The sequence below is a fragment of the Halyomorpha halys genome, unplaced genomic scaffold (genome assembly GCF_000696795.3).
Source record: "Halyomorpha halys isolate HHAL.00 unplaced genomic scaffold, Hhal_1.1 Scaffold299.1, whole genome shotgun sequence".
Classification (NCBI taxonomy): Eukaryota; Metazoa; Arthropoda; class Insecta; order Hemiptera; family Pentatomidae; genus Halyomorpha; species Halyomorpha halys.
This window is the reverse complement of record NW_027107963.1, coordinates 218,657-246,101: the sequence shown is the minus strand read 5'-3', so window position 1 is coordinate 246,101 and position 27,445 is coordinate 218,657. Positions and strand designations below refer to the sequence as shown.

Here is a 27,445-nt window from a genome sequence, read left to right as displayed (position 1 = left end):
CTATAAAGTATAAACATTTGTGTTTACATGGATAAAAGTTGTATTGAACGGAATTATTTAGCTAACACTCTAGAATCAAAATAAACAACGAACAAACGAAAAACGACAGGACTTTTTGAATGCCCTGGTACTAATACTAATTTTTTTCATGATAGGTATGACTATTAGTGATATTACAGGAATTAAAAAGTACTAAAGTACAAATTACTATTGTACAAGTCTGTGTAATCGAATTATGATAAATCTACAAGACTAATAGTATTAGTTTGTACTTTATTATGATACAGGGCCCTGCTGTTACTTTTTTAATCACCTATAGACATAATTCTATTGGAAATAAATATAATTGCTCTTACCTACAGTACAAATTATTCCAGCTTTTTTGGTATAATGCACTCCAGCATGGACCTCAAGATTAGAAATATATTGCATATAAGTTGGGAAAAGATGTTGTTTTGTTTTGAATGCATACAGTTTCCTATTCTTCAGACATCCATCCTAGATAAATTATTAATGAAAATATATTAATAATATAAAATTAATTAATTGTAAATCGTTGTGTACTTAACGTAACACAAATGAAATTCTATTAAAGCTCGAGACAGCATTACATAGTTCTTTCGTATTTTGAAAAACAGGAGCTTACCACGGTGAGGGGGTGTAAATTTAAAAGAACCAGTGTATGCCGTGAAGAACAGCAAGTTAATGGACCCAATAATTTTGCAGATTCATTATACAATGGTGAAGAGAAGAAGGGAATGTTTAGATAGTTTTTTCAATAGTGACAAATTAAATATACGTGGGTTTCCTTCATGTCTTGATTGAACAAAAAAAGAGCCTGCCATACAGAGGACCCCGCATAACCAGTAATGGTATGGATGTCAACCATGAGTGCTACTTGCACCAGTGTCATTGATAGTAGCTATCACAGGTTCTGGTACAAATCTGATAATAAATAGTTATTCAATGATTTTTAACTTCATCAAAGTCTCTACTAATAAAATAAATTAATTGAAAACAAGTAATTTTATTGTGAAATATTTCCAAATTAAATTAAATCTCGTTTATTAACTAGGAACTTAATTCATTAACTGATCTTCTTCGAAATTGAGTTATTGCTAATTTATCACTATATAAATGTGTGAGGTATTCTGTCATGTAAAGGGACACCCAATGGCAGTAAAACCATAAATGGACGTTCAGACCGATCATGTAATCATATTGTGTACCAAAAGGTTCGGTACAATCTTCACCTGGAATATTGTGCTTTTCACTTTAGTACAGTTGGTAAAGTCTAAAATGATGGCCAAACAAGCTTCCGGTTGATAACGAATCAAATGAGGTACTTTACAAAATATTATAAAAAGTATCTGGAATTATTCTGAAATATTCGAAAAGGCAGGAAATTACGGAAAAAAGGTTTATGTACTCACCGTAAATAGATCTTAATTTATTAATTAATAATATCTAATTAGATGTATTTTACTTTTCATTGGTTTTAACTTGGTTGTAAATCTGTAACTAAGCAACAATAGGGCTGCTGCCTGTTCTCTTTAAGTTCTAATATGTCTACATTCAACCAGCCGCTGGGAATAAGACGGTCGGGCGCCGAGAATCTGAATCTGACCTGCTCTTACCAACTTGAATCTTGGACCTACTCTTAGGCCCTTCTCACACGAGACGAGATGAAATCGTAGCGTGAGTTCATTTCTATGAATTGATTCAAGATGAACTGAATGAATCATGAATATTGATCGGGGGATTGCAGTGATTCAAGTCAGTCTGACTTTTTATTGATGCTTGTCATTCCAACAGACTGATCGGATTTATAGCAAAACCAAAAATGGACGATCGTATTGTAAGCCAAAAATAGATGGGATTGCCGAGAGAATTCTGAAATCCGATCATACAGAATTTGAAGTGGAGGGGTTACTGAGAAAATGGGGTGAGAGGGATAGGACATATTGATTAATGCTCCAGTTCTAATTTTGAATTATTGGATTTCAGAATTTTGTTCGAAATCCATCTGTCTCAACATCCATCTGAACGCCCATTTGTGGTCTTACTGTTAATCCGATTTACCTTTAAGGGGTCACCTACATACCTTGATATAACTTGATAAGCGAAGTTTATGTTGAGGACAGCTGATATAATTGTATTTCAAAGTCACAAGATGTTTTACTTATTTCCTGATTGTAATAAATACTAGATAAATTAGTGCTAGAGTAATGTGTATAAAGTGGTCAACAGTATTTACTAATTTTCTTTGTATATTATTGTTGAATCATAATAGAAAATGCATTAATAATATGGAAAATTCATAAACGTGCAACTATTATGAAGTTTTCTTTCAGGCATTAGGAGAGAGGTAGTCCCCACAAAATATTACTATGTTACCAAGTTAGTTGATTTGTTTTCTCTTTTTATAGAATTGATCCATCTACCTGAAGCAGTAACAAATCTCAGCGGTCAATGATAATGCAAAAGTATAAAATAACCTATACATAAAACAAGAATTTCCAGCCCTACCGATGACTCACATAAAACCGCAGTTATCTCAGACATCGTCCGAAGGTATAGTACTTCTAAGATGAGTTTGCCTGTGGGTAAAAGGGGGGGAAGAAGAAATGCAGTGGCAAACGTCTCACTCTTTTGTCTTCTCTCTACTCATTTGACTGAACTTCCTTTCCTTTCCTTTACTCGACTTACTTCTTCAACTTTACAAATATAAATTCCTCGTATCAATTTTTATCAAACTATTTTTCATTAATATCGCTATATTGTAAGTTTATCGTGCCGAGTAAACTGGGTTGAGGGAAAACTACCCACTCTCAACTAAAAACGTAATTATGAACGTATTTAAATTCAGGAAAACAGGCTGCTCCAATACATGTTTACTCTGTTTCCAAGGCTAAAGGTGTCTTGAAACACACTTCGAGAAAGATTATAAAGAGGGTGAAGCGGTAGAGGGGAGTGATAAACCTTGTTTTGAAACTCCAGCCACGAAACAGCCCAAAAATAAAACAAAAGTTAACATTGACAGCCCTGATAAAGAAGCCATTCGCTGACTAGAGAATAATTCATAATCGTATAAATGATACAAAACTACCGTCTTTGAGGGACATTAAACACGAAAATAAGGGAAAATTCAGAAATTAATTTCAGTTTTTCACACTTAATTACTTTAAATAATAAACCTAAAAAGAGATATATTTTTTCTGAACACAATGATTATCAAGTCGTAAAAATGACTTTTTGGAAGATACTGCGTTCTTAAATAGCGACTCAGAACAGAGTTGTCAATGTATTTGCCAACAAAGTAAAACAAGAATTAATTAAAAACAGCCCGAGTCAAAGACAAAGGATAACCTAAATAACGAGTAACCTCCCGATTACTCCGATTATACCAAGGCAGTCCGGAACTTGGTGACGCCAAAGTGTAATCAAGTTCCGGATTGCCTCTTGGAACAAAGCTTTTGTTCCCGGTAAAAGAAGAGTAGCGAGCTTCCTTCACCTACCGGCAAAGTCATTTTACTATTTTAACTTCTTCATGTCAATATCGACAGTTCAAATGATCCATGGTTGTTCTATCAAGTCTTAAACGGGATAATATATATCTGAATCAATGCATTCAAAGTTTTTTTCTTCCGATTGCAATGTTTGGAATTGAGAATCGAGTGACTAAGTATAGATGTGACATGTCGGATCAATTAACAACTCTAACCTTGCAGATAAAAACAAAATAATATGAAACAGTTGTCCTGTAGGAAATTGTTAGCACATATTTTGTACAAAAGAGAAAATCCATACATACACGCGATTTTCTTGCAGTCATACTCTTTAGAGAATTGAGAAGAGCCTTACTAATATAAATATCAAGTACTCACCACCTCAGTTGGGTCGGTTGATTTATTCCTGCTGATAATTTTTAAAATTCTTGGATTTATTTTGACACCCATAATATATCGCCATAATATTGTTCTGTTAAATCTAGTTGATTTTATTTGAAACATCATTGCTATTAGCGGTGATCTTAATTCGGTCAGTTTTCCTAATCAAACTACTACAAGATGATAAGTCTTCCTTGGTCCATCACAGCCTGTGTCACGTCATAAAATAATAACATTCCTCTAAATATTATTAATGATGTGCCCATTTAAACAATCCTAATCACAAGTAATATTTCATGTTTATTGAGGTTACTCCATGGTTATAGTCAAACTTTATTCCCATCATACGTTTTAATTAATTATTAATAAATAAACTCTTTTCATTAGTAAACCAAAGGATGGTTACAGTAGTCTCTAAAAAATTATAAATAGCGTTAGTTACATCCATTTTGTTAGTAACATATGAGAGTTATTCTGTCAAAAGTAGTATCTCCTTTCGTTAAAGTGTTATAAAAAAATATTATAGAGGCCTCTCATGATGATAAGGTAAATGTTTGATTTGTATCCATCAAAATTTAAGTTTTGAAACAAACTAAATAATTATCGGATATACAATTCGTTGAATAAGTCCTATATTAACGCAAAAACTAGGTCCAAGGAAATGGGTCCTGTTTTCATCCACAACCATGAACGGAGCATTTATTCTTATGCTGTCTTCCTAAAGATCCAGATTAATACAATCGATTGGTCTAACAATAAATCCATCTAAGGATTCAAGCAGCACGTATGTTTCTTTTATATTCAGTTCAGCCCTGGCCAACCGTAGCGCTGTAGTCGTTATAGCGTTCACTTGGGATCCTGAATCTAATTTGAATTCGATGAGCTGGCCATTAACTTTTAGTTTTTCCAGCCACTCATTTTCTCATTAATGATAGTACTAAAGGAACACTTCTTCTGAGGATCGTGTTTGGACAAGTCTGCACTCAGATCTACCACCTTACCAGTTTGCTTTATTATTTTTCCCTGTAGTTTTGTGTACATTTCTTCGCAAAATGGTTGTATTTTTGGCATATTTTCCTTTTTTGTGCCAATACCCACAACGATCACAATGATATGGACCTTCCTGATGTATACTTTGTTGTGGTGATTTCTTCGTCTGCGATTTCTTGCAACTTCAAACTTCAGACTGCTGAGGTATCGTCAATAAATGTGTTTACCAGACTTTTTGTTTTATAATTTTCACATTCAACTCCGCCGTCTCTACTCTATTGCAACTGACAGGTTTCGCAATGAAGGATCTTCTCTTAAAAGCTTTTCTTGTGCATTTTTGTCACAAGATCTAAAGTATTTGAGCCTCTAATAGTTTTTCTTGTTTTCTGAATTCGCAGAGTGATATGAGCGATTTAAGATCAGTAAAAAATGGCCTTTCAAATGGCTCATGGAGAGCTTTTTTTCTACTAAAAAATCTTATAAAACTGCATTGTTTTGTTCTTCCGAAGGGGTACAATGTTTTTTCAAGACATTTAAAACTGTACTAACAATTTATTGGGATGGTTTAAGTGTTGTTATTGTCACTTACAATTTTAGGCCATCTAAACCTAGCAAATTGTGTTAGTAATTGCTACCTGAAATTAGTTTCTCAGTCACAGTAGCTACAAAATATTCTGCAACCTCAGTCCGTAATATTTAAAGCTCTTTGAGAGGTTATCCACAGGAGATTGAATTTAGAAGACTTGTTGAATTCCATATTACCTATATTTCGATTATCTTAAAAAATAAACTGGTGTCTACTGCGATTGTTTAGTTTATGAGTCCAAATTACACTTGTTTTCAGAACCTAACATTTTATTAATTGTTTTAAACTACATTACCCAACAGTTTCACAGTTAAATTTTACTATGGTTAACATGGGCTTAGGCAAGATTTTTATTGTTATGGGGGATAGGCAAGAGGGGGGAGCCGACCTCAGGTCATTACTTATACACGCACGCAGGAAGTGTGAGGGGTCCTTTCCCTCACCATGGAAAAGGCAACGCCTGGTTCTGATCCCAAAGAGCAAAGGAAGCCCATCGGAAACTTCATCCTATCGACCGATTTGCCTGCTGGATACAGCTGGGAGGGCTTTGGAGAAGGTTATTGCGAATAGGCTACAAGAGTTCACGGAAAGAGTGGCAGGCCTCTCCAGGAATCAATTTGGCTTCCGGAAAGCGAGATCCATAGTAGGCGCTATCACGTTAGTGATGTAAAAGGCCAGGAAGGTTATAGCAGAGGAGAGATGGAGAAGAGGCGCAAAATGCTATTGTGCTATTGTCACGATGGATGTAAGTAATGCCTTAAACACAGCAAGATCATCTGTATCCTGCATGCCCTGCTGGTAATGAACGTCCCTGAATACCTCAGGAGTATCATTCGTGACTACTTCAAGGAGAGGACCTTGTTCGATATGTTCGACAGAGGACGGGTCGAGAAGGTTTAAGGTGACTGGCGGAGTACCCCAGGGTTCAGTGCTGGGACCTCTATTGTGGAATGCCATGTACGACGGAGTCCATAGGCTTAGTCTACCAGAGGGTTCCAAAATAGTGGGCTTTGCTGATGATATCGTGGTGGTGGTCGAAGCAAAGTATAAAGAAGAACTCATGCTAAAGGCCAACCATTGTGTCGATTCGGTTGGAGATTGGCTAGAATCTGTAGGGCTGCAACTAGCAGACAGTAAGACAGAGGCCCTTCTCGTCAGTAGCAGGAAAATGAGGGAAACTATCACCTTGAGAGCGGGTAGGCAAGATATCTAGTCCAAGCCTTCTTAGACTTATCTCGGGGTAAGGATCGATGAAAGACTGCGGTTCAGAGAGCATATTCAGTGGGTGAGTGATAAAGTGGCTAGTGTCACGTCCGTTCACCGCACTGTCACGTTTAATGCCCAACATCGAGGCCTGGGTGAATAGGGACCACGGAGAGGTAGACTATTATATCACCCAGTTTATCACAGGGCATGGTTGCTTCCGACCCTACCAGTATAGGTTTAAGTTCAATGGCATTGGAGAACACGTTTTCTTCTTTTGTCCTCGCTTTCATGAAGAAAGGAGTGAGCTCCGACGCGTTTGCGGTTCAGACCCGACAGCAGATAATATCGTCAATATTATGCTGCTTAACCACGATTATTGGATGGCAGGCCAACGATTTGCTGCACAGGTGATGCAAAAGTTAAGAAATGAGGAGAAATATAGGCGAACCAGGAGATAATGCCTAACGGCGGTTCCGTGGAGGGTAAGAAGCAAGTGTAGAGAGGTTGGTTTTAGTGCGTAAAAATAACACACACGGATAGTTACGGGCCTATTCGTGTCTTTTGAAGATTTCCACTGACCCTCGTAAAAAAAAAACGCGCACGCACGTGCCTCTGCCCACGTGAACATCCCCCTTCCCACCTCCCACGAGGGAAGTAGAGCCTACCAGTACCGATTCAAACTGGATAAAATGCCCAGGATGTCAGACCGTCGAGGAAATAGAGCATGTGTTTTTCACTTGCATTCACTTTGCGGCAGAAAGAAGTGAATTGCAGAGAGTGCCATAAAATGTGGTGCGCCATATGCTGGCCTCAGGCCAGCATTGGAACGCAGTGTAAAGATTCATCACTCAAGAGGTTCAGAGAGGAAGAGAGAACTAGAAGACGTGACCGGCATGGAAATGTGAAAACCATGACAAGAAAACGAAGGGGCACTCAGCCATTTCCCTCCATGAACTAATGCCTAGCGGTGGTCCCGTGGAGAGGAATGAACAGGTGTAGGGCGGTGCTTTTAGTGGGTAAAAATCCCACACACGGATAGATACGGGCCTATACTTCATAAAATTCAATCACTACTTTAGAAAAAAAAATGTTTTGCCTATAATCATAATAAATTATTGTAAATGAAACTTGGAAATCGAGCATAAACCTAATAATTTTACATACATAAATACATACAATGCACACAATAAATACAAAAATATAAGAGGTGAAGAAGAGATTTGCTATGAGAGCATCATCCTTCTGGGAATGCTGGCAAAACCTCTCCTACGATGGTGGCGTTTTTCATTTATTTTTAACAACAATTCTGAGACAACTAAACTGGCAAACTGTAAGTTATGATAGGAAGAATGGTATCTAAAAAAGGTTCTTTTTTATTCATTTTCCTCATTATTTTTAGAGACTAGTATATGACGAATAATTGAGCTAATTGAATCTTACCTTTTTCACCGAAGAATTGACGCATATCCATCTTGTCCCTTCAAAGGTGTAGTTGTGATCTTCTGATGTCAACTCAACAATGTTACCTTACTAATCATAGCATCTTTCCAGAAATAAATCATCTATCAAATAAGTTCGCTATTTCCTTTGTTTGTTTTCTTGGGTCTCAAAAACCGCGGATCCCCCCTACTCCCCTCTGCCTACGCCCATGATGATTAACCAAGCACATGGAAGTTCTACTTTTATTCATCTGTTTATATCATATGTTATATATTAACCAAACATGTGTAGAAAATATTATGTTATAAATTTCTCAATAATGATTTGTTGCATAACGAACAAATCCGGATTGAACAGTTGGATAGGATGGATCTCCTTCTCCTCCCATAATGTATCATAGCTACGCTATTGGTTCCAGTTGATGGTAACAGTATGAACAAAAGTTCCAAAGAACTGATGTAGAAAATCTTTGACTAGTCCATTCCAAAAAAGCAAGAGCTGGTTATCCTTACCAGTAATAAAAACTTTATTTACAAATTAAATATGAAAAATCCACTAATTTAATGGACTGTCAATGGATTATAGAGATTTTATTGTCAGTGAAATCTCTAAAGAGATTCTTCTATTCTTCTACTTCTATTCTGTATGAAAGGAGTAACTATAGGAAAACCTTATCCTCTTTCAAGTACTTTGGACGACCATGAATCTGTACTGCATAACACAATTCGCTATCTTCAGGAATTTTCCTCTTTAATGTTACTAAACCTTAGTAACTCTGTTTAATTTATGAGTACATCTCTGCAAATGCTACATCTTCTATCATTAAAAATAATGAAAATTCTATTTTTTTTTTCAATAGCATTCTGTTGTCTTACCTTTCGAGTGGTCTAATTTCTAAAAAGACCCTCATAGATATGTCTAGTTTACACGGCACATAAATTTTTAAAAAATATGATTCGAGGGTTGTGGTGTTAAGTGGTAGATGATATTTTAATATACCAACAGTCGTAATTCCTCAAAAATCACCAAAGTGCATGAAAAAAATTATAACTTTTTGGAAAGTCAACTGACTTCTTAACTTGTTTTTTATCCCCATCCCTTGAGGTTTGTGCATGCCACTGCTCCCAGAAATCAACAATTTTTTTTTATTCTTTTATGAATTAATTATAACAATTACAATGTTCTTTTGGAGGGAGGTAGTGCCTTACAATTATTATTGGGAACAATTTTTACTGTGGTGCAGCCCAGGGCTCGGTTGGGAGCCTTACTGATGAGGCTATAGTTTGTCCAATGCATCTGTCCGGTAGGTCCTCCTGGTCCTCATCCGCCTGGGTGCCTCCTGCAGTTCCAGGCTGGTCTAGCCCTCCTGGTCTCAGTCTGGGTCAACTTCCACTACTTTCGGTGGCTCGCTGATGTCGGGCGGTCAAGCCCTTCCCATTGTGAAATTAGTGAGGCCCATCACCTCCTCTCACCAGTGAACTCTCTGAAGAAGGGATTATCCTCTTCTTCTATCAAATGGGGAGAGTCCGACTCGGTGAGGGCGAAAATCTCGGTCTTCCTCGACAACCTGGCTCGGTGTCTTTTCATGGCGGAGCAATCAACTACTACGTGTTCCGCTGCTTCAGGAACTCCGCAGGGGGACACCGGGTGTCAATGTTCTTTCTCTGCAGCTTTCCCCACCAGCGTTTCTTGCACAACGCATTTTGTCTTGGTACGTGCAATGCATCTCATGTCTACTTAAAACAAATGTAGAACTGGCCTTCCTCACAAACCTCTTGTATGTGTGCCTCACAACCCTGGATAATGGGTACACTACAAACTCCAGGATTGTTAGGACTTTGAACTATACAGCTCATGGTTTGCAGTGTGATGGCTTTGCAATAATGATTATAAATCCTAAAGACAGACGCGCCAGTTACTTGTATATTATAACTCACTAAGTTACTAATTGGCAATCTAGAAACCTAGACTAAACCTAGTGACTAAGTCACTAATTCGGAAGTGTCTGTCAGGTGATGGTAACTGAACATTGATCGTACATCGGTTGTAAGTCATTAATTGTTAAACCTGGGATAGTGGGGAATGTTACTCAGTGTAATGTTGATAAAATAACTAATTTATGGATATTTTTTTATAACTACTACTCACTAAGGTTTGACGAAATCGGCCAGGGTTGTGAGGAAACAGAAACTCTCAAGAATTCCAACAATTATTTGGTCACCAGACGAAAACAAATAAGCTAGTAGAACCTTACACTTTACAAGGGGATATGTCAGGAATCCCCAGTGTTACCAACTAATCTATTTTTTCTATCATGCAGATGTTTCAGAATTGGTGGACTATTTAAACGTTCCAGGGTTGTGAAGTTAAAATTACGATACAGGCATATATCATTATGTGAAATCTAAACGGTAAAAATAAATTAATTCTCCTTTAAGTACTTAGCATTACTGAGTATTCTTGTCGTAAATCATGCCGCAATTTTTTCTGTCTCTTTTCCATGTCATTGGCAAGAGCATTGAAATATGTATAAGTTAACCCTGAGCCACCCCATAGTTGTTAGTTATTTTAATTTTGATAATTTTTATTACCTGTTACTGCAATAAAATAATTATTTCAAATGAATGATTTTACAATACTGTCCTTCCCTAAATAAATACTTTTTTTTATATCCATTTACTAATAGTAAAGACACAATATACTATACTATAATCATCCAGGGACCCAAATCATACATTGAAGATAGAATGGCCCATCTATGAATATAAAAATATATCTATAATAAATATTTTAATACATAATATAATAAAAGTTAATAATTATTTACAATTTATAGATAATTACGTTTAAAAATCAACAATTATAGGTATTGAAACACATTTTTGTGCATTTTACAAGAAAATAGTATATTTAAATTCATTTAAACATGGCTTAATCTACAAAAATATTAAAATATCTATACATGGAATTAAACTAAGTTTTGTTGTACAATAAAGAGGTCATAATGTTTTAATTTAAATAGAAATCCAAGTCTCAATAGTGAATTTAATAGAAAATAGTCTAACACTCCTTCTTGGATGTAATTTTAACCAGTTATAATTTCATGATATGGCAACCCTTCTTTAATTTTGTTTCCTCAGTAAATATAACTTTTTAACAAGTCTATCCCATTTTGTATAATTAATATGAGCTTCATATAATATAAACAGCATAAATCTAGGTTTAAGCATTAACCTAGGCTTAATAAGTAAATAATAGTGAATAACATTATTTCACAACTGGGTCTATGAAAAGTGAAGTCAAATGAACCAAAAGATGTCTACTTTGATGCAGTGAATGAAATGAAATAGCCTTTTATTTATGCAATAAATTAAAATCATTACAAAATACAATATAAACATTTAAAGAAGATAGAGAGAAAAAAAAATTATATATATAATAGTTGACAAAACTTCTATCAATTTTCTTTCCATCTTTCTGTATCCTTTCCTGCATAGGCCTTCCCTTTCGGGAGTAATAGTCATATATACACACACTTCCTGGGGTGACCAGCACTATTGGGAGGTGAGTTCTTTCCATTTCTTCTTCCAGACATCCCGGTTCCTAGCAGCTCTCCAGCAGAGGGGTCTTGCCATCCTCTTAAACATATCGCTCCATATTTTCTTTTGACGTCCTCTTCTTCTTAGAAGGTCGTATGGAGTTCATTCTGTGGCAATTTTTGACCATCTGTCATCTTCACATCGAAGGAGATGCCCTGCCCATTTCCATTTGCATAATGTTGTCATCTTCAGTATCCCAGTGAGTTCTGTTTCTTTCTGGACCCAAGCATTTTTTATTCGATCTCTTTTACTCACATTCACAATGCTTCTTCTAATATTATTTTGCTGTAATTTTCTCTCCAGAGCTGTAGTCAATGACCACACTTGGTATCCATAAGTGACCACTGGGCTAATGCAACTATCGAAGACCTGCCTTTTAAGGTGTTAACTTGTTTTCCCCTTCATTAGATGCCTAAGGGACCAAAACTTTTTCCAACCAAGTGCCAATCTCCTCTGGACCTCCTATGCTCCTCCTCTCCGTGAATGATATTAACAGACCCAGATAAATATACTCTTCAACATATGCCAACTTATGGTTGTTAATTTCACACTCCTCTTTTATGCCATTTGTCATAAGTTTCGTCTTCTGGTAGTTCGGATTAAGGCCAATCTCTTCACAATGCCAGAAGCTGCTTCATCATTTCTCTCGGTCATTCCATGCCTTTTGCAAAGAGCACAATATCATCTGCAAAACGTAGGTTGCTCAGCCATTTTCCATTTATTTTTATGCTTACTTCTTCCCATCCAAGATGCCAGAACACCATCTCCAATACAAGAACAAACAAAATTGAGGATCACCCTGTCACTCATCCCTCTCAACATCAAAGCTTTGTCCTTTCTTTGGTGCAGTGAATAAGATATACTTTAATATCAAGTACTGAGACCTTTTTTTATCTAGTATAAAGTGTTGTTAATTGGAGAAGATGGTCAGGGAGTGTGGTCCGCAAACAAAAACATTATTTATTTATGCTGACATTTCGACCTCATATTCAGGTCTTCATCAGGGAGTCTAGCAGGGAATCTTGACTAAAACTGGAACATGTAACGTAAAGTGTTTTTGTTAAATTTAATATTAAGAAATGATAAATTACCCAATTCTTAATAAATTTTAAAACAATCCAAGAATTTCCAAAATATTTTGAAAATGGTACTATTTTATTTAAAATTCAATTATTGTTAAATTTAATATTAAGAAATGACAAATTACCCAATTCTTAATCAATTTTAGAACAATCCAAAAATTTCTGAAATATTTTGAAAATGGTACTATTTTATTTAAAATTCAATTCAATTAATTTCACATTATAAGATGAATACTTTTTTTCACACATATATTTATTTTTTTATAAATATTAAAAATTCCATTATCAATATGAAAAAAAAAGGTAATACAAACATTACATATTTGGCTTCTTGCCAGGAGGTAAAATAAAAAATAAACAATTAAATTTAATAAACAACAATATATATGTACTGTTACAGCTGGCAGGAGTTCAAAAGAAGCCTTTGCTAGCCCACCTGTGAATAGTACTGAAGATAAAAGAAATAAACTGCCTAATTTTGTTAGTGTTGTATTTTAAATAAGTGAACATAATAAAAGGAAGGAAAACAAAATATAGAAAAATATACAAACTAGAAAAAAAGGAACTTAACTAAGGTAATATCTATTACAAAATTAAATTGAAGTTGAAAAAAAGGTCTTAATATCACCGTGGGTGATGGATGGTGCCCCTGCTGTCGGTAAGTTGTAGCCCTAGGTTTATGTCCTCTTGGAGGTAGATCCACAAATAAACCCCACAAATAAGGCCCGCCTTGGCAAAAATGATTAAGATGACAGAAATGGCAAGAATGCTGGCAACTACAATTAGTGAGAAGTGAGGAGTACTCGAGGGTAGTGAGGAGACACTCGAGACGATTTATGTGCACATAATGAGTCGCTAAGAAGCCATCTGTTCATCTACTGTATGAATATTAACGACTGATGGTAGTTGTTTTGTTTTTAATGTAATACAAACCATATGCTCACATAATTGATTCTTTGAACATATGTTGGCCACAACCAACTAGTATATTATATATTAAATATTTGACTGAACAAGAAAACAAATAAATAAAAGAAGACAGTGTTTATTTTATAAACAATCGCTATAATAATGTATAATTTCAGAATTAATTTACAAAGGTTATGGCTGTTCAAACAATGTTATATAAAATGTAGAAAAATAGTCCATACTATAAATATATATAGACATCAGTTTTTGAAAAATGAATAAGCTAATTGTAAGTGTTATCACACAAGATATATCACATTTACTACATTAAGATATTTATATAATAATTTAATCGAAGGATAAATAATTTTAATATATTATTATTCATGAGATTATATAATAAATCACAATAACTCAACATGAGACAAGCCTGGTGTCGTGGACTAATTATCAATATAAATTACTAAAACAAGAAAAAAAAAATTAAACATCGTAAATAAAACACCATTAACCAGTAATAACACAGGCACTAAATCTTAAGATAATACATTTGTAGTCATCTAAAAAATTAAACACATGCTCCAGGTGTAACATAAATGAACTCCACCTGTTTTCTTCTTTTGGGATAGGAAACATAATACATGTAAAAACAATTACAACTTTACCACAGAAATTTAAATAAACAGAATCAATGAAAAAGCAAAATTATTCTGCATTCTGACAATAAATAATTAATAATGGAATGACTAAATTTAAGATAACACTTTTCACTGAGAAACCAAGAACGATACAATGAACAAAACATTACAGTAAGTTAAAAGTAGTGAAGGCTCAAAAAATGAAATAATAAATGATAACATAACTTCTAGTCAAAACGAATAATTCATATCGGGCCCTAGCCTATAGTTAATTTTCATACTGAGCAAACGCAGATTTACTATCCAACTTGTCTGGCACGGTGAACAGTCGCAGGGTGTTTGTATGTCCAGATCCTCTTTTCCAACCGGTCACGACAACCACAGTATCCTTTGGTCTGATGAAACCATGCTCTTCTCCAAAATTTATAGCACATACAATTCTTGCATCAATATCCTTCAGCCAATCATTCTCCACAGGTTCTACATAATCATTAACCAAAAAATGATGAAATAAAATACATAAATAAAATTTTAAATTTACTAAATAGACAATAAAACCATAATTATTACTTAAGCATTATGAACAGCAAAGCAAAACTTCTTTGATTGTTTAAACAAAGGGATCAACAGGTTTGTTGCGACTCAAAGCTATTCCATTCAGCCTTTAACAACCTAATGGTTCTCCAATAGCCTACAAATAAAAAAGCCTTCTTCCAAAATTGATATTCTCCATCACTTTGGTAGCAAATTTTTTATGGAGTGGAATTTGGTGGGGCAATTTTATGCTAATTCATAAAATTAAAATGACCTCTATGAGAAGATAAAGAAAATTCAAGTAACTTAATGATTTTCAGACAATAATAAAATGCTAAATTGAAACCTCAAAATTAAAAATCTATTATTAGAAGCAACAAAAAATTTTTATATTTAAGAGCCAGTAATTTAGCATTAACAATTAATAAGAGATAAAAATATCCTATATTTTTTTAATTAAACTATTTTAACATTGTTTATTAACTTATTTATTGACAAAGGCTAATAATACTTTTGATACATCATTTATGACATTTTTCTACTAACAGTGTAGAAAAATGATGTACAATGATGTAATTTCAATTAGGTTTTGGTTTGTTTTACCAAAATGTAAAAAAAAGAAGTTGTAGAGTGTAATTAGTATCAGGAAAATTGTATTGTTTAAGGGAAAATATACTAAATATTGTACATTTTATATTTTTGCAATAAAAATATGTTAAAAAAAAATGTACAATATTAACCACTAGTGGCAAAAGTTTACACTGGGAGTTATACTATGACACCATCCTCAAATTAAGCAATAGTCTTCCTGATCTAACAGGTTCAAGGATTGGTTGAAAAACTATGTCATTAGTAAAGTTAATTAACTTAATTTGTAGTAACTGATTTTATTTCTCCAATAAATTACCAAATAATCATTAAGGAAGTAATTCAAAACTAAAGAAATATTCTGTCATTTAAATAAAAATCAAGTCTTTATTGATTAAATTTCTGTTTATGTTATCAACTTCTCTGTATTTCTAATGACACTGTTGATATCATCTATGTATCCTTCTTCAACAACATACGACAGACGTAGATTGTTAACAAAGACAGAGCTTTGCCTCCATCCAGTAACGATGACTACAGTATCACCAACAACAAGCAAGTTTCGCTTTAAGCCACAGTTTATCGCAGCTCTAACCCTTTCATCTATATCTCTTGACCAGTCCTTCAATGAATCCTCTATGTAGTCCAAAAAATAGTTTTTGATGAAATAATAGAAACATAAGTGCTAAGGCAACTCATTTATTTTAATTTTTTATTTATTGTAAATTAATTAGTTTATTTAGATTTTAAATAAAACTTATGTTTTAAGTTTATTATTAGCATAGTAAATTTAAGTGAGAATAAGAATTATCTTTATTGTTTAAAATCAGAGCAGTCAGAAAATGTATGTTAACGAATTATGAGGATTTTGTTGATTCAGTTCGACTTTGTTTGTTATTTTATGTTATTTGTACATCAATAGATGATATCAACCATACCCTTTGTTAAAACTACTGCCAACTGAAATGGAAGTTTTTCGTTTCAAACATCTCCAGGACCGGGACTTCTGAGAACAATAGCCTATTTACACAACAGCTGGGCCAAAGACACTTCACTGCTTGCTCAATTTTCCTGATAAGAGCATCAAATGATCCACCAACAGTATTTATTACTATGTAATTATTATGAGATCATCTATATGAAACATTTTCACAAGAATAATACCATGTTAGAAGCTCAATTAATATGGCGATTTTCTGGTGCAACATGTTGCTGTCATGCTCAAGACAAACTCTAACACCCGTTGACAACATATTGAAAACAAAAATTTTTTTTTAATGTCACTTGAACAGAGGAGCTATGATAACGACCTATTTTGGAATTTTAAATTCATTTTTTTGCCAGACACAGAGATGGTTTTTAAAAGATAAAAAATAATTGTACAAAAGTATTTTTTCTTGAACAATGATGCCAAATCTGATGCTCTTGAACTCCAAACTTAACCAAAAGGTTAGCTCCAAACCCAATGAATGGCTAGGTACCCACTTAATAAACCTCAGGAGGGTCTCCTAACCCCAAGATCAATCCAAGGCTGATATAAGGTGTCCAGAGTCTTACACATCGAGCTACCCTGCTCCCAATAATGGAAACCAAGAAAATATTTTTAAAAAAGAATATAGAAATAAATAAACAAATACTCACTGTCATAAAAAATGGGTAAAACAGCTCTAAACAGGTGGCACTGCCTAGCAACTTGCTGATGCCTAGTTACAGCCATTATTGGACATCTTGGTCGATATTTGGCTATTTGATAGGCAGAACGACCTGTTGTCGTAATTACTATAATTGCATTAGCAAAGGATTTTGCTGCAGCTTCAACAGCAGCTACGGCAATACTTTGTGTTGCATCCATTGGAGTGGGAGACTGTAAACCATAAAACATAATATGAAATAGACATGCAAAAGATATAAGATGTCAGAGTGTGTGTCTTCTCAAGTTTTAGTCAAAAAATAATTTTCTTGGAATATTACTTATTAATGAAAACAAAATCAAAAAGCAAATGTAATAAGTTCAATATATAATTTTCTCGGAACATTACTTATTAATAAAAAGAAAATAAAAAAGCAAATGCAATAAGTTCATGAGTGGAACTAATAGAATGGAAGAGGAAATTAGTGGTATTAGAATCAGAATTTGTGATTAAAAAAATGTGGTGGTCTCTATTTATCTGTTATCTATTAAATGCTGCAGCAATAAGGAATGGACTATCCTAAAAAATTGGAAAATATACTTATAAAAATCCAATTTCCCCGAGAAATAGTTTTAACTAACTATTTAATTCAAAATACCGGAATGAATTATTTAGAATAGTTTCCTAAAAATATATATTCTATTTCAGCATTCGATAACTCTTAATGGCAATGGTCCGTGCCACTTTTACAATTACATAATAATAAGGAATTAATTCTATGCCTTTTGTTTTAATGACATGTCGTTCCACGAAAATTCTTTTTACAAAATAGAATAATAATACTAAATTAAAAATAATATCTTTAAATAACATATATTAATTAGATACTACTTGCCAATTTTACAAGATCTTCAAAAAGCTGTTTTTGCCAAATGACAGCTTCGGCTTCCTTGCAAATGTCAGCCATCGTCTTTACACACTCAAGAGCATAATCTCCTTTAGCAGTTTCACCAGACAACATAACACAATCAGCACCATCAAGGATCGCGTTTGCTACGTCTGAGCTTTCAGCTCTTGTTGGTCGTGGCTTTTTGATCATCGATTCAAGCATTTGTGTAGCACAAATAACTGGTTTTCCAGCCTAAAATAATACCAGATAAAATCATATATAAATATATCAAAAATTTCATAACTCTATCAATAATTAAAACAAAATAGCAGAGCAAATATCAAAAGCTGGTTAACTGGTTACATATAATGAAAATATCTACTGAGTCTATCCATAAGATTTTCCTTATTACTTAACTTACCACTGTTAAAACAAATAAAATAATTTCTTGCTATATCTTCACTAATACTAGTCCGATAAAGATTTTATAATTTTAATTTATATTATTGGACAATTTAATTATCCTTTAAAGGAGCATCTGGAGCACTCAAGGAAATTTATATTCAAAATATAATTATTCAAAAACCTATAAACCAAAAATGAATGGTTTTCCATGGGGAACTGAACAAAATATTGCAAAAAAACTTTAATACGCCCTATCTATATCTTAGCTAATATTTGTCCGATTTTTGTTTTAGTTTTGCAGAGAATTTGACTTTTAAATACCCATAACCATTTATTAAAACTGGGGAAAATAAGAATCATGAAGCATAAATATATCCATTTAAAACTGTACATCAAAAAATTTAACCCGATTACAAAACTATGCGAACCTGGTTGGTAAGAAAAGTAAAAAATATAAACCATAAATATAATGGTAAAGATGTAAATACAAACTTGATAAGATAATAAAATTTGCATAAATTTTAAAGAAATTTTTTTTTTTAAAATTAATTTATTGATATTTACAACTGTACATAAATACATCAAGTAAATTTGAGGAAATCATAACGGTATGGTACAAGCATGTAGAGAAACTACCCATTGGTAACACTCTAAAAACATTTTTACAATATAAGGTCTCAAAGGCCATCTTCTTTTCAGACACCTCGGAGGATTATCCGGAATAAAAGAGGAAGCAAGATTAGAAAGAAACTAATGGGTTTGAGTGGTTAGGGAGTTTGTAATGGAAGAATTGATATCTGGTTCGGGCTAGATCGGTTCCATATGGAACAATTGAGGTCTTTATGGCTGATTTTATTTGTGACAAAGTAGGGAGCATTTAGGATTTTATGAAGGATTTTGGATTGTAAGGATCGGATACGAGAGGAATTCGAAGGTTTAGTGGAGCTCTAAAGCTTAACTCCGTATGTCCAGATAGGCCTTGTAAATTGTCATGTAAATCAGTCTTTTGTAATGAATTGGAAGTTTGGACCGTTTGTCTAGGAAATGTTGTAATAGTCGAAATCAACATGCAGTTTCCTGTCTTTTCAGTCTTGTGTGAGGATATCCAGGTTAGTCATTTGTCCAGATGTAGTCCAAGGTAGCGGATCTGTTCAACAGGGGTAAGGGCAACATTATTGAAGTATACTGTAGGGCAGTCAGTAGGTTTACGACGTAGGGTAAAGGTAATTTGATGGGATTTTTTGGAATTTATTTTAATCCTCCAATTACGACACCATTCTTCTTCGGAGGGCTGTGGTATGGGATTGAAGAGTTTGGGATACAATTAAAGGGTTATTATTAACAGCGAGCACACATGTGTCATCGGCGTACGTGGTGAGGATAGTGTTAGGATTGGTTGGGATGTCTGCTGTATAGATTGTGTAGAGGATGGGACCAAGGATACTACCCTGAAAGAAAAGCTAAACAACAAACAATCATTCAAAAGGTCACAGACATTCATATATTAATTCAATAGGTCAATATGAACAGTTGAATATCATATCAACAACCCATAATATGAATAAATAACAATACTTAATAAATAAACAATGCATCTTAATTCCAAATTGGATACATAAAATGTTGACCAACTATCAACAAGACATTTGAGCCATTCAGTTGATCGGTTCTTATTACAATAATTTTCAGAAAATTACTTTCAATAATAGTTCTCATCTCAAAATCCTTCCCTCTACTTTTGCAAAAAGTATTTCAGAAGTATAAAAATTTAACATTTTACAACTTAACAATTTATCCAATACTAGCTTGTTATAAAATCAAAATTGAAATTGCAAAGACTGATTTTATAGAGATTCTGTGAACTGAAAGACTCATTTGAATACTAAGGAAATAATATTCAAATCTAAAATATATAATAATATATTCTAATATCTAAATATATAATTTTAACTCTACAAAAAAGGAACATACCAAATTACATTTTGCAATCATACACTTCTGAGCAAGAAATACTTTTTCAGTCGGTATTTCAATTCCAAGATCACCACGGGCCACCATAATACCATCAGAGGCTTCAATTATTTCATCTAATTTCTTTACACCTTCATGATTTTCAATTTTTGAAATTATCATTATTTTCTTTCCTTCTTCACCTATTGACAATAATATTTAATAATTGATAATATTGAATAGTTAATAATAATTAATAATTGACAATATTTAAATATCAACATACATGAAAAAAATCTTTGATTTCTTCAATATTCATTATGAACAAAAAAGACTTACCAAGTACAGATCGAATTTCTTTTATTGCGGCAGCACTTCGGATAAAGGAGGCAAAAACCATATCAACTCCTTGCTCGACACCAAATTTCAAGTCGGCACGATCTTTTTCTGATATGTGAGGCAAATCTACATTTATTCCTGGTAAATTAACACCTTTTTTGCTTCCTAGCATACCACCATTTTCAATATTGCACACAATAGTCGTTGGTCCTAAACAATAAATCAGTATAATAAATAAGGACAAAATTATTGGAAAATTGATTTAATGCATTTATTTTCAAGAGCCATAAGTTTATATCAAACTTGCAGCTCCTTGTAATCAATATTTATTGGGTCAATTATTTTTTTAATTTTTCTCACAATATAACAAATTTCTTTGTCTCCTTCCTTCCATTATTTTGGGATATTAAAATAAAAATTGTCTTCCACATACTAACAAGCAAACTATATCACTAGCAATATAATACCACTGGGAAGGATTCATTGTCTTAGGAATCAAAAACAACAAGCTTAAGTACCACAGAAATTTCAGTCAACACTCAAATAACATAACAATAAATAAATAAAAACTGTCTAATCATTAATTTAGAAAGTGGCATACAATTGTTATTTAAAAAATATAATTTGTTATGTTTTAAAATACATCTGCCAATAAACATAATTAAAAACAGTAATAAATGCATCGCATTAACAAACGACTTTACATATATATAAATTGCTGTCATTACAGATCAACCATTGCAATATTATAATCAATATACATAATTATTTATTTTTCCTTAAGATAGATGAAGGAAAATTTTGTTTCAAGTACTCAAGTAGAATCTTATCTATCAAAGGGAGGCCTTGTGTCAGGGTCAATGTAAAGTGTACTCTTCTCAGGGTGTCAGTGCGGTGTACTCAACTTAAAAAACTGGAGTGGCCTTAATGCCCACTAACTGTCAACACGGTTTTTTAGCATCCTAAAAAACCCTTAGATACAAATTTTCACAAAAAAACAAAAAGAATTTAACCTTGCCCATTCAAACAAAATATATTTGGCAGTAACTGACACTATGCTACATCATTGAAACAATTCAGACCAACTGATTTTAAAGTATTAAAATAATTTAGACCACTTAATTGACTAAACAAACTGGGACAAACAATTTTTTTTATGGAGAAATGATATTGATATTCATTTTTCACCTCTGCGAAAACCCTGGTATATGAATTTTTATTGAAATCAAAAAAATTAAAATTTTTTGCTCAAAATTTTCACCTTGCTGTTTTATTTTCACCTTATCTTTGGGTCTCGAAAATCACAAAAACTTAAAAGTATTCTTACCGTTTCATTTTAACCTCGTCTTTGGGTCTCGAAAATCACAAAAACTGCAATGTATTCAACTAAACACGACTAATATACATGGAACTTAAAAGGAGCTTAGTGCACTCTAAACTGCACGAAATGGTACAAATTGAACCTATGCAAAAAGATTAGAAGCAAAGATAAAAAATAAAACTTCATAAAAAGGCATACAATCTAAAAGATATTTGTATGGCTCAAAAGATAGGAATTCAGCTTTCCAACAATTATTGTTAAGTTTGAATTGGGAAAAAACCCGGGTAGATGCTGTAAATTTATCCTTCAAAAATCCTTCCGAAAAAAAAAATCCTTCAAAAATTAAGCTTAAAAATTTGTAATTTTAGATTTCTATAATAATATATAGGGATTTCAAAATATGATGAAAGTGAATCTAACTTTATTTTTCCTAAACAAAACTTTATTCGTAAACTTTATTTATAAGCAACTTTTGGTTTTTGTAATATTTTACACACTTAATATAATAAATAATCTTCTGTTTTTCTTGTACACAAAAAAAAAAAGTGATTGGTATATAATAGTCATTAAATACATACAGAGCAAAGGCGATATGTGGTATCATAATAACTTTCTAAAAATATGTTGTTTTTTTTTTTAGCTGCTGGAACACATTGGCAAGAGCCTTCGGCCGCATGTCTAATATTTTTTCACTTGATATCACCAAAAATAGTTCCACTGAAATCGGTGATCCCACATGTATAGCATTCCCTTATAAATCAAAAATATGATAAATATATAAAAGGCACTTCTCACCTATTTGTTTCACTCTAAGACTGATAAGACCATCATCTATGTATATCAAATTGCCAGGTTGAACAACTTTTGGCATGTTAGGGTAGTCGACGAACAATTCAGAAGCTGTGCCTTTGGAAGCAAACTGTGGTTCAGTCGTCAAACGAATAGTTTCTCCTTTTTTAAGTTCAACTTCTGCAGTAGCGCCCTGAAGATTAAAGACAAATAACATTACATAAAACTTTTAAACATGAGACTTATAAATACATTGTTACAAATACTAGGCTAACATTACCATTAACTTATAACACAGATTCCTAAATTTTGAAAAAAAACATAAATTTCATCACACTCCTGATGTAAGTTTTCAAGTCATACATAACAAATTCATGACAAATTACTGCTTACAGCATTTCAAATATCACAAAAAAGCTAAAATTAGCTTCCAAACTTCGAAGTTAACAAATTTGGAGATTGAATAACTAATAAACTTTATAACTAATACAGTAATCAACAATTTCCACAGTAAAGTTAGGTTTTTATCTGCCTATATATTTTCATAGATAACTTGAACAAATTAACTACCAATTAAACTGTAACTCTTTATCTCTAATTTTATTTAAACTATTATTAATTAATAAATTAAAGTATTATGAGTAGATAACAATAACAATAATAGAAGTATACTTACACCTTCTAACAATCCTGTACGAATTTCAGGTCCCTTAGTGTCAAGAGCGATGGCAATCTCATGCTTAATAGGGTTCTTACTGTTATAGTTAGCATTAGCTGCCCTCACGTTGGCAATAGTCTCTGCATGGTACTCATGCGTACCGTGTGAAAAGTTTAGTCGAGCAATATTCATACCAACATCGATCATCTTCTCGAGAACGTTCACATCTCTGGAGGCTGGTCCTAAAAATAAAAATTTATTTTTAATCAAAGCAGTTTATGAATAAAATATAAAGTTGATAAAATTCTTATTGTTCACAACTTTTCAATCAAGTCTACAGTATACTTTTTTAGTGAGGTGCAAATGTTGATAGTATTGCAGCCATTATAGGTTCTTTTAATTTCATAGATTAATTCTTTTAAAAATTATCTATGCTAGGAGCAAATGATGAAATTGTCCATTTTATCTAATTGAATAAGCATCAACTCAGAAGCTAACAATTTAAGAATTCTAAAATCAGACGTATTTTTAAATGATATATAAACGAAAAGCTAGTAAAAAAAAAAATATGGTGATTTAGGATAAACTTAACATTTTTTTAACAAATTCAAACATACTTTTATCAAGTCAGAATGGCTACATATCTACAATTTTTTCCCATGACTAAGTACACATCAAGTTGGCATAATTAACAAATTTCTATGAAAAGCCTCTTGTTCATATTTACAGTTATATCCATCACTTAAATTTTACTTTCCATTGCAATCAACCATTAACATTTGGTGAAGTCGAGAATTTTAATAACTTACCAATTGTGCATATTATAGAAGAAAATCGTATAAGGTTCGCGTCTGAATCGATGTCTAAAGAACTAACATGCTCCAAAGCAGTAGGAGCTAAACCATTGCGAAGCCGCTCCTTGGGTGTAGTACTGGCACACATCTTTAAAACAAATGTTTATATTAGTTTAATATTCAGATTTAAGATAATTAATTATATAATTTATAATATAATAATTAAAAGTAAAAAAAAAAAAAATCACAAGTAGCAAAGCAAGATTTCTATGCAGAAAACTGCTATCTTCATTCAATTTATTTAAGATAACATGTGAACACAACCGAAAATGAAGAAAAAATCTAATCCCTTTCTTAAAAATTAAAATATCAATAAAATCCAACCAACCTAAATCTCAAAATTTCTTTAACGAATCTTACGATAAGAAAACTATAGCTATAGTAACTACTATGATGACAATTTGCATATTGAGGTGTAAAGTGGTCTTTGGTTATAAAGGTTTTATAAATTGGCCTGTTACTTATTCATTTAAGTAGCTTCTCAACTACCCAAATAAAGGTTCAAAAATGCTCCAAAGATCATCCCAAAATCAAAAAAATGAAACCAACAAAATAAAGAAAGAAGTTGAGAATTAAATATTAAATACACATTTTTCATAATATTTGAAACTTGTGAAATAGAATAACTGAAATTCTTAACAAACTATATTTGGCCAACTCACTCATCTTGAGCCACAAACAAAATATTCATGGCATACGAGTCATCGAAATTTAATTTTGAAATTCGAAATACAAACATAATTTAGTAAATAAAAAATCCAAATAATTTGAATGTATAAATGGGTAAAATAAATGCAAACCAATATCAAATTAGATTAAACATTTTAATAATCATAATCATAAAAAATAAATGAAATAGTAAAAATATACGGAAATAACCTTATTCCGTCCTAAGAGGTAGAATGTAGGCATATCTACTTAAATAGTTATAAGTGAAGTTGATGTTAAATTAGTTTTTATAACTAACAAATATTCAGATGATCAACTTATCTCAAGTTATTTATTTTTCTAAAGTTTTGACTCCAACCCAGGCATGCTCCTGGGTTAGAGTCAAACTAAAATATATAAATTTAATCTAAACTGTAGATATAAATTTAAGAAATTTATACCTACATTTTCATATAGCGAGTTTAAAATCTATTGAAATATATTAATGATTATTATGTTACTGAAAGATATAATACCATTAAGGTTTTAGGACAAAATATCATATTTAAGGTAGGTATATTATTTTGATAAATACAAAAGTGTTAATTAATAAGCTGATATTTGTTTAATAAAGCTATTGGTAAAAGGATTTTCCTTAATGGTCAATACCAAGAGCAGGCCACTGTTTTGACTCGGAAGCCACTTTGAGGAAGTTGGAGGAATGCTGCACCTTTTTGAATGATTAAATTCATTTTGACTTGGCATTTCAAAAAAGGTATGAATGAACCATAAAAATAAATATTTACAAACTAAATAAAATTTATAAAGTGGTGATTTTAATCAATTTATGTATTCTGCTCATTTCCTATCATATGTTGTTTGTTGCAAGAACATGTAATTTTCAAATCAATTTAATGAGACAAATATATCCTAGAACACTTTTCAACAATTATTTTGAAATCAGCACTGAGATCGCTTGTTGAAATTCTCATGACATGATGACAGCAAGATATATCTGTCAAAGAGGAACAGTAAATTTAATGTTGTCGATTTTTAAACTCGCAATATGAAATAACCTTGTTGCATTTAGCAAGTTTATGCACTACAAGGGAAATTAATTCTGTAGTATTGATTTGTACATTATGTTCATTGTCAATGCTTCTTCAGCCTTTTTAATACTCTGCTGCTTTTATTTTGTGTTCTTCTATGGGATGTTTAATCAAATTCCTTATTTTCTTTTTCCTGATTTTGCTTAACGAAACATTTGTCAGTCTATTCTTTATTGAACATATAGTATTTTTTTTCAGAGAGTTAATAACATTAGTGAAGCCAAAGTGAGAAATTTCTATTTACAGTTTCAAAGACAAAATTGAAATTAACCAGATGAAACCTCAATTCAAAGCATATTTTTCTGCCTGTCCTGCTGGGCCACTAAAAATTTTTTAGCAGGCAGCACATGACCCATGGGCCACTTCTCTTATGGGTCATCTGAATTTTTATAAATTATAACATATTCATAAACTAAAAATTTAAATATGAATAATATACATGAATTTACTACTTTTTACAGTAATAGGAAACATTTATAATAAAATAGTTGAAATGAGAAAGTAATGTAGAGAGGAAATTAGATAAAAGTATACATGACTTGAAATAATTTATAATGTATAATAAAAATAACAAACTAAACTAAAATTAGAAAATCAGTTGCTAATCAATGGTAGGAGCAAGAGCAATCCCACTGATTAATTTTCTACAGAAAAAAGGATGGAAAATATCATGCTAAATAATACATTAAACCATGCTAACTAAATAATTTCAAAATAACAGGATAGGAAGTGGTCACAAAATAATATTCTTAATATTTCCCAGACCTAAAACTAATAAGTTTTACCCTTCAAAACAATTATCTATTATGAAAACAAATAGCAAAAATAAAACTATTTAAGAGATCTCATTATTAAGTTGCATTAAATATACAATAATTTTTCATAATTTTAAGTGAATAAGAAATAAAATAAAACAGAAAAAAATATTGTACAGTAAGTAAATTTATAAATTGGTATATGAAGTCTTCATGTACCAAGACAGATGTGTTGGGGGATATGAGTAACAAGATGATTTGCTATAGATAAATCAGTTGAATAAATCCAGTATATCAATAGGTCAGATGCTCAGTTTTTTTTTCAAATTGTGGTTTAGAAAATATATTTCATTTTTTGAGGCTGTAGAATTTTAATCACTGAGTTTACTCAAATCTACAGTAATAAAATTACAAATAATGTCAACATTTACACATTACCACATAATCATATTATTGATTTATCATGTGAATCAACAGCACAATAATTTACAAAGCATAAAACAATAATTTACAAGCATGAAATAAACAAATATTTGAGTCACTTCCAATAGTCAGAAAATTATGGAGCTGATCTTAATATTTTCAATAATATATTTTAATAGTTTCTGGAACAAAATGCAAATAAAAATTGTTTT

At 32.2% G+C, this 27,445-nt stretch overlaps 2 protein-coding genes and 1 long non-coding RNA gene across 16 annotated transcripts in view; 1 reads left to right on the top strand and 2 right to left on the bottom strand.

Moving 5' to 3' along the window:
- Positions 1-8,261, bottom strand: part of LOC112210046 (pyruvate kinase-like) — a gene marked incomplete at its 3' end in the record, with an annotated part of 20,840 nt that extends 12,579 nt beyond the window's left edge. For 2 of the 5 annotated variants that reach the window (XM_024360459.2, XM_067046325.1), the window contains 2 exon segments: positions 357-498; positions 3,888-4,329. In XM_024360459.2, coding sequence (XP_024216227.2) covers positions 357-498; positions 3,888-4,016 — 271 coding nt within the window. 5 annotated transcript variants of the gene reach the window in all.
- On the top strand, positions 4,289-14,828 carry LOC136795516 (uncharacterized). 2 transcript variants are annotated; one of them, XR_010843137.1, is made up of 3 exons: positions 4,289-4,436; positions 10,433-10,523; positions 13,194-14,828. It is a non-coding gene; the product is annotated as an uncharacterized lncRNA (long non-coding RNA). The 2 variants fall into 2 exon arrangements; XR_010843138.1 differs by lacking the exon at positions 10,433-10,523.
- Positions 13,823-27,445, bottom strand: part of LOC106680904 (pyruvate kinase) — a 42,605-nt gene continuing 28,982 nt past the window's right edge. For 8 of the 9 annotated variants that reach the window (XM_067046327.1, XM_067046326.1, XM_024360468.2 and 5 more), the window contains 8 exons: positions 24,254-24,386; positions 23,463-23,686; positions 22,793-22,979; positions 20,677-20,886; positions 20,359-20,540; positions 17,989-18,234; positions 17,104-17,326; positions 15,830-16,098 (listed from right to left, as the gene is read on the bottom strand). In XM_067046327.1, the coding sequence (XP_066902428.1) occupies positions 15,869-16,098; positions 17,104-17,326; positions 17,989-18,234; positions 20,359-20,540; positions 20,677-20,886; positions 22,793-22,979; positions 23,463-23,686; positions 24,254-24,386 (1,635 nt within the window). In that variant the 3' untranslated portion in view covers positions 15,830-15,868. Of the gene's footprint in view, positions 14,821-15,829; positions 16,099-17,103; positions 17,327-17,988; positions 18,235-20,358; positions 20,541-20,676; positions 20,887-22,792; positions 22,980-23,462; positions 23,687-24,253; positions 24,387-27,445 lie in introns of those variants that run through there. The other variant, XM_024360466.2, reaches the window with a different exon arrangement.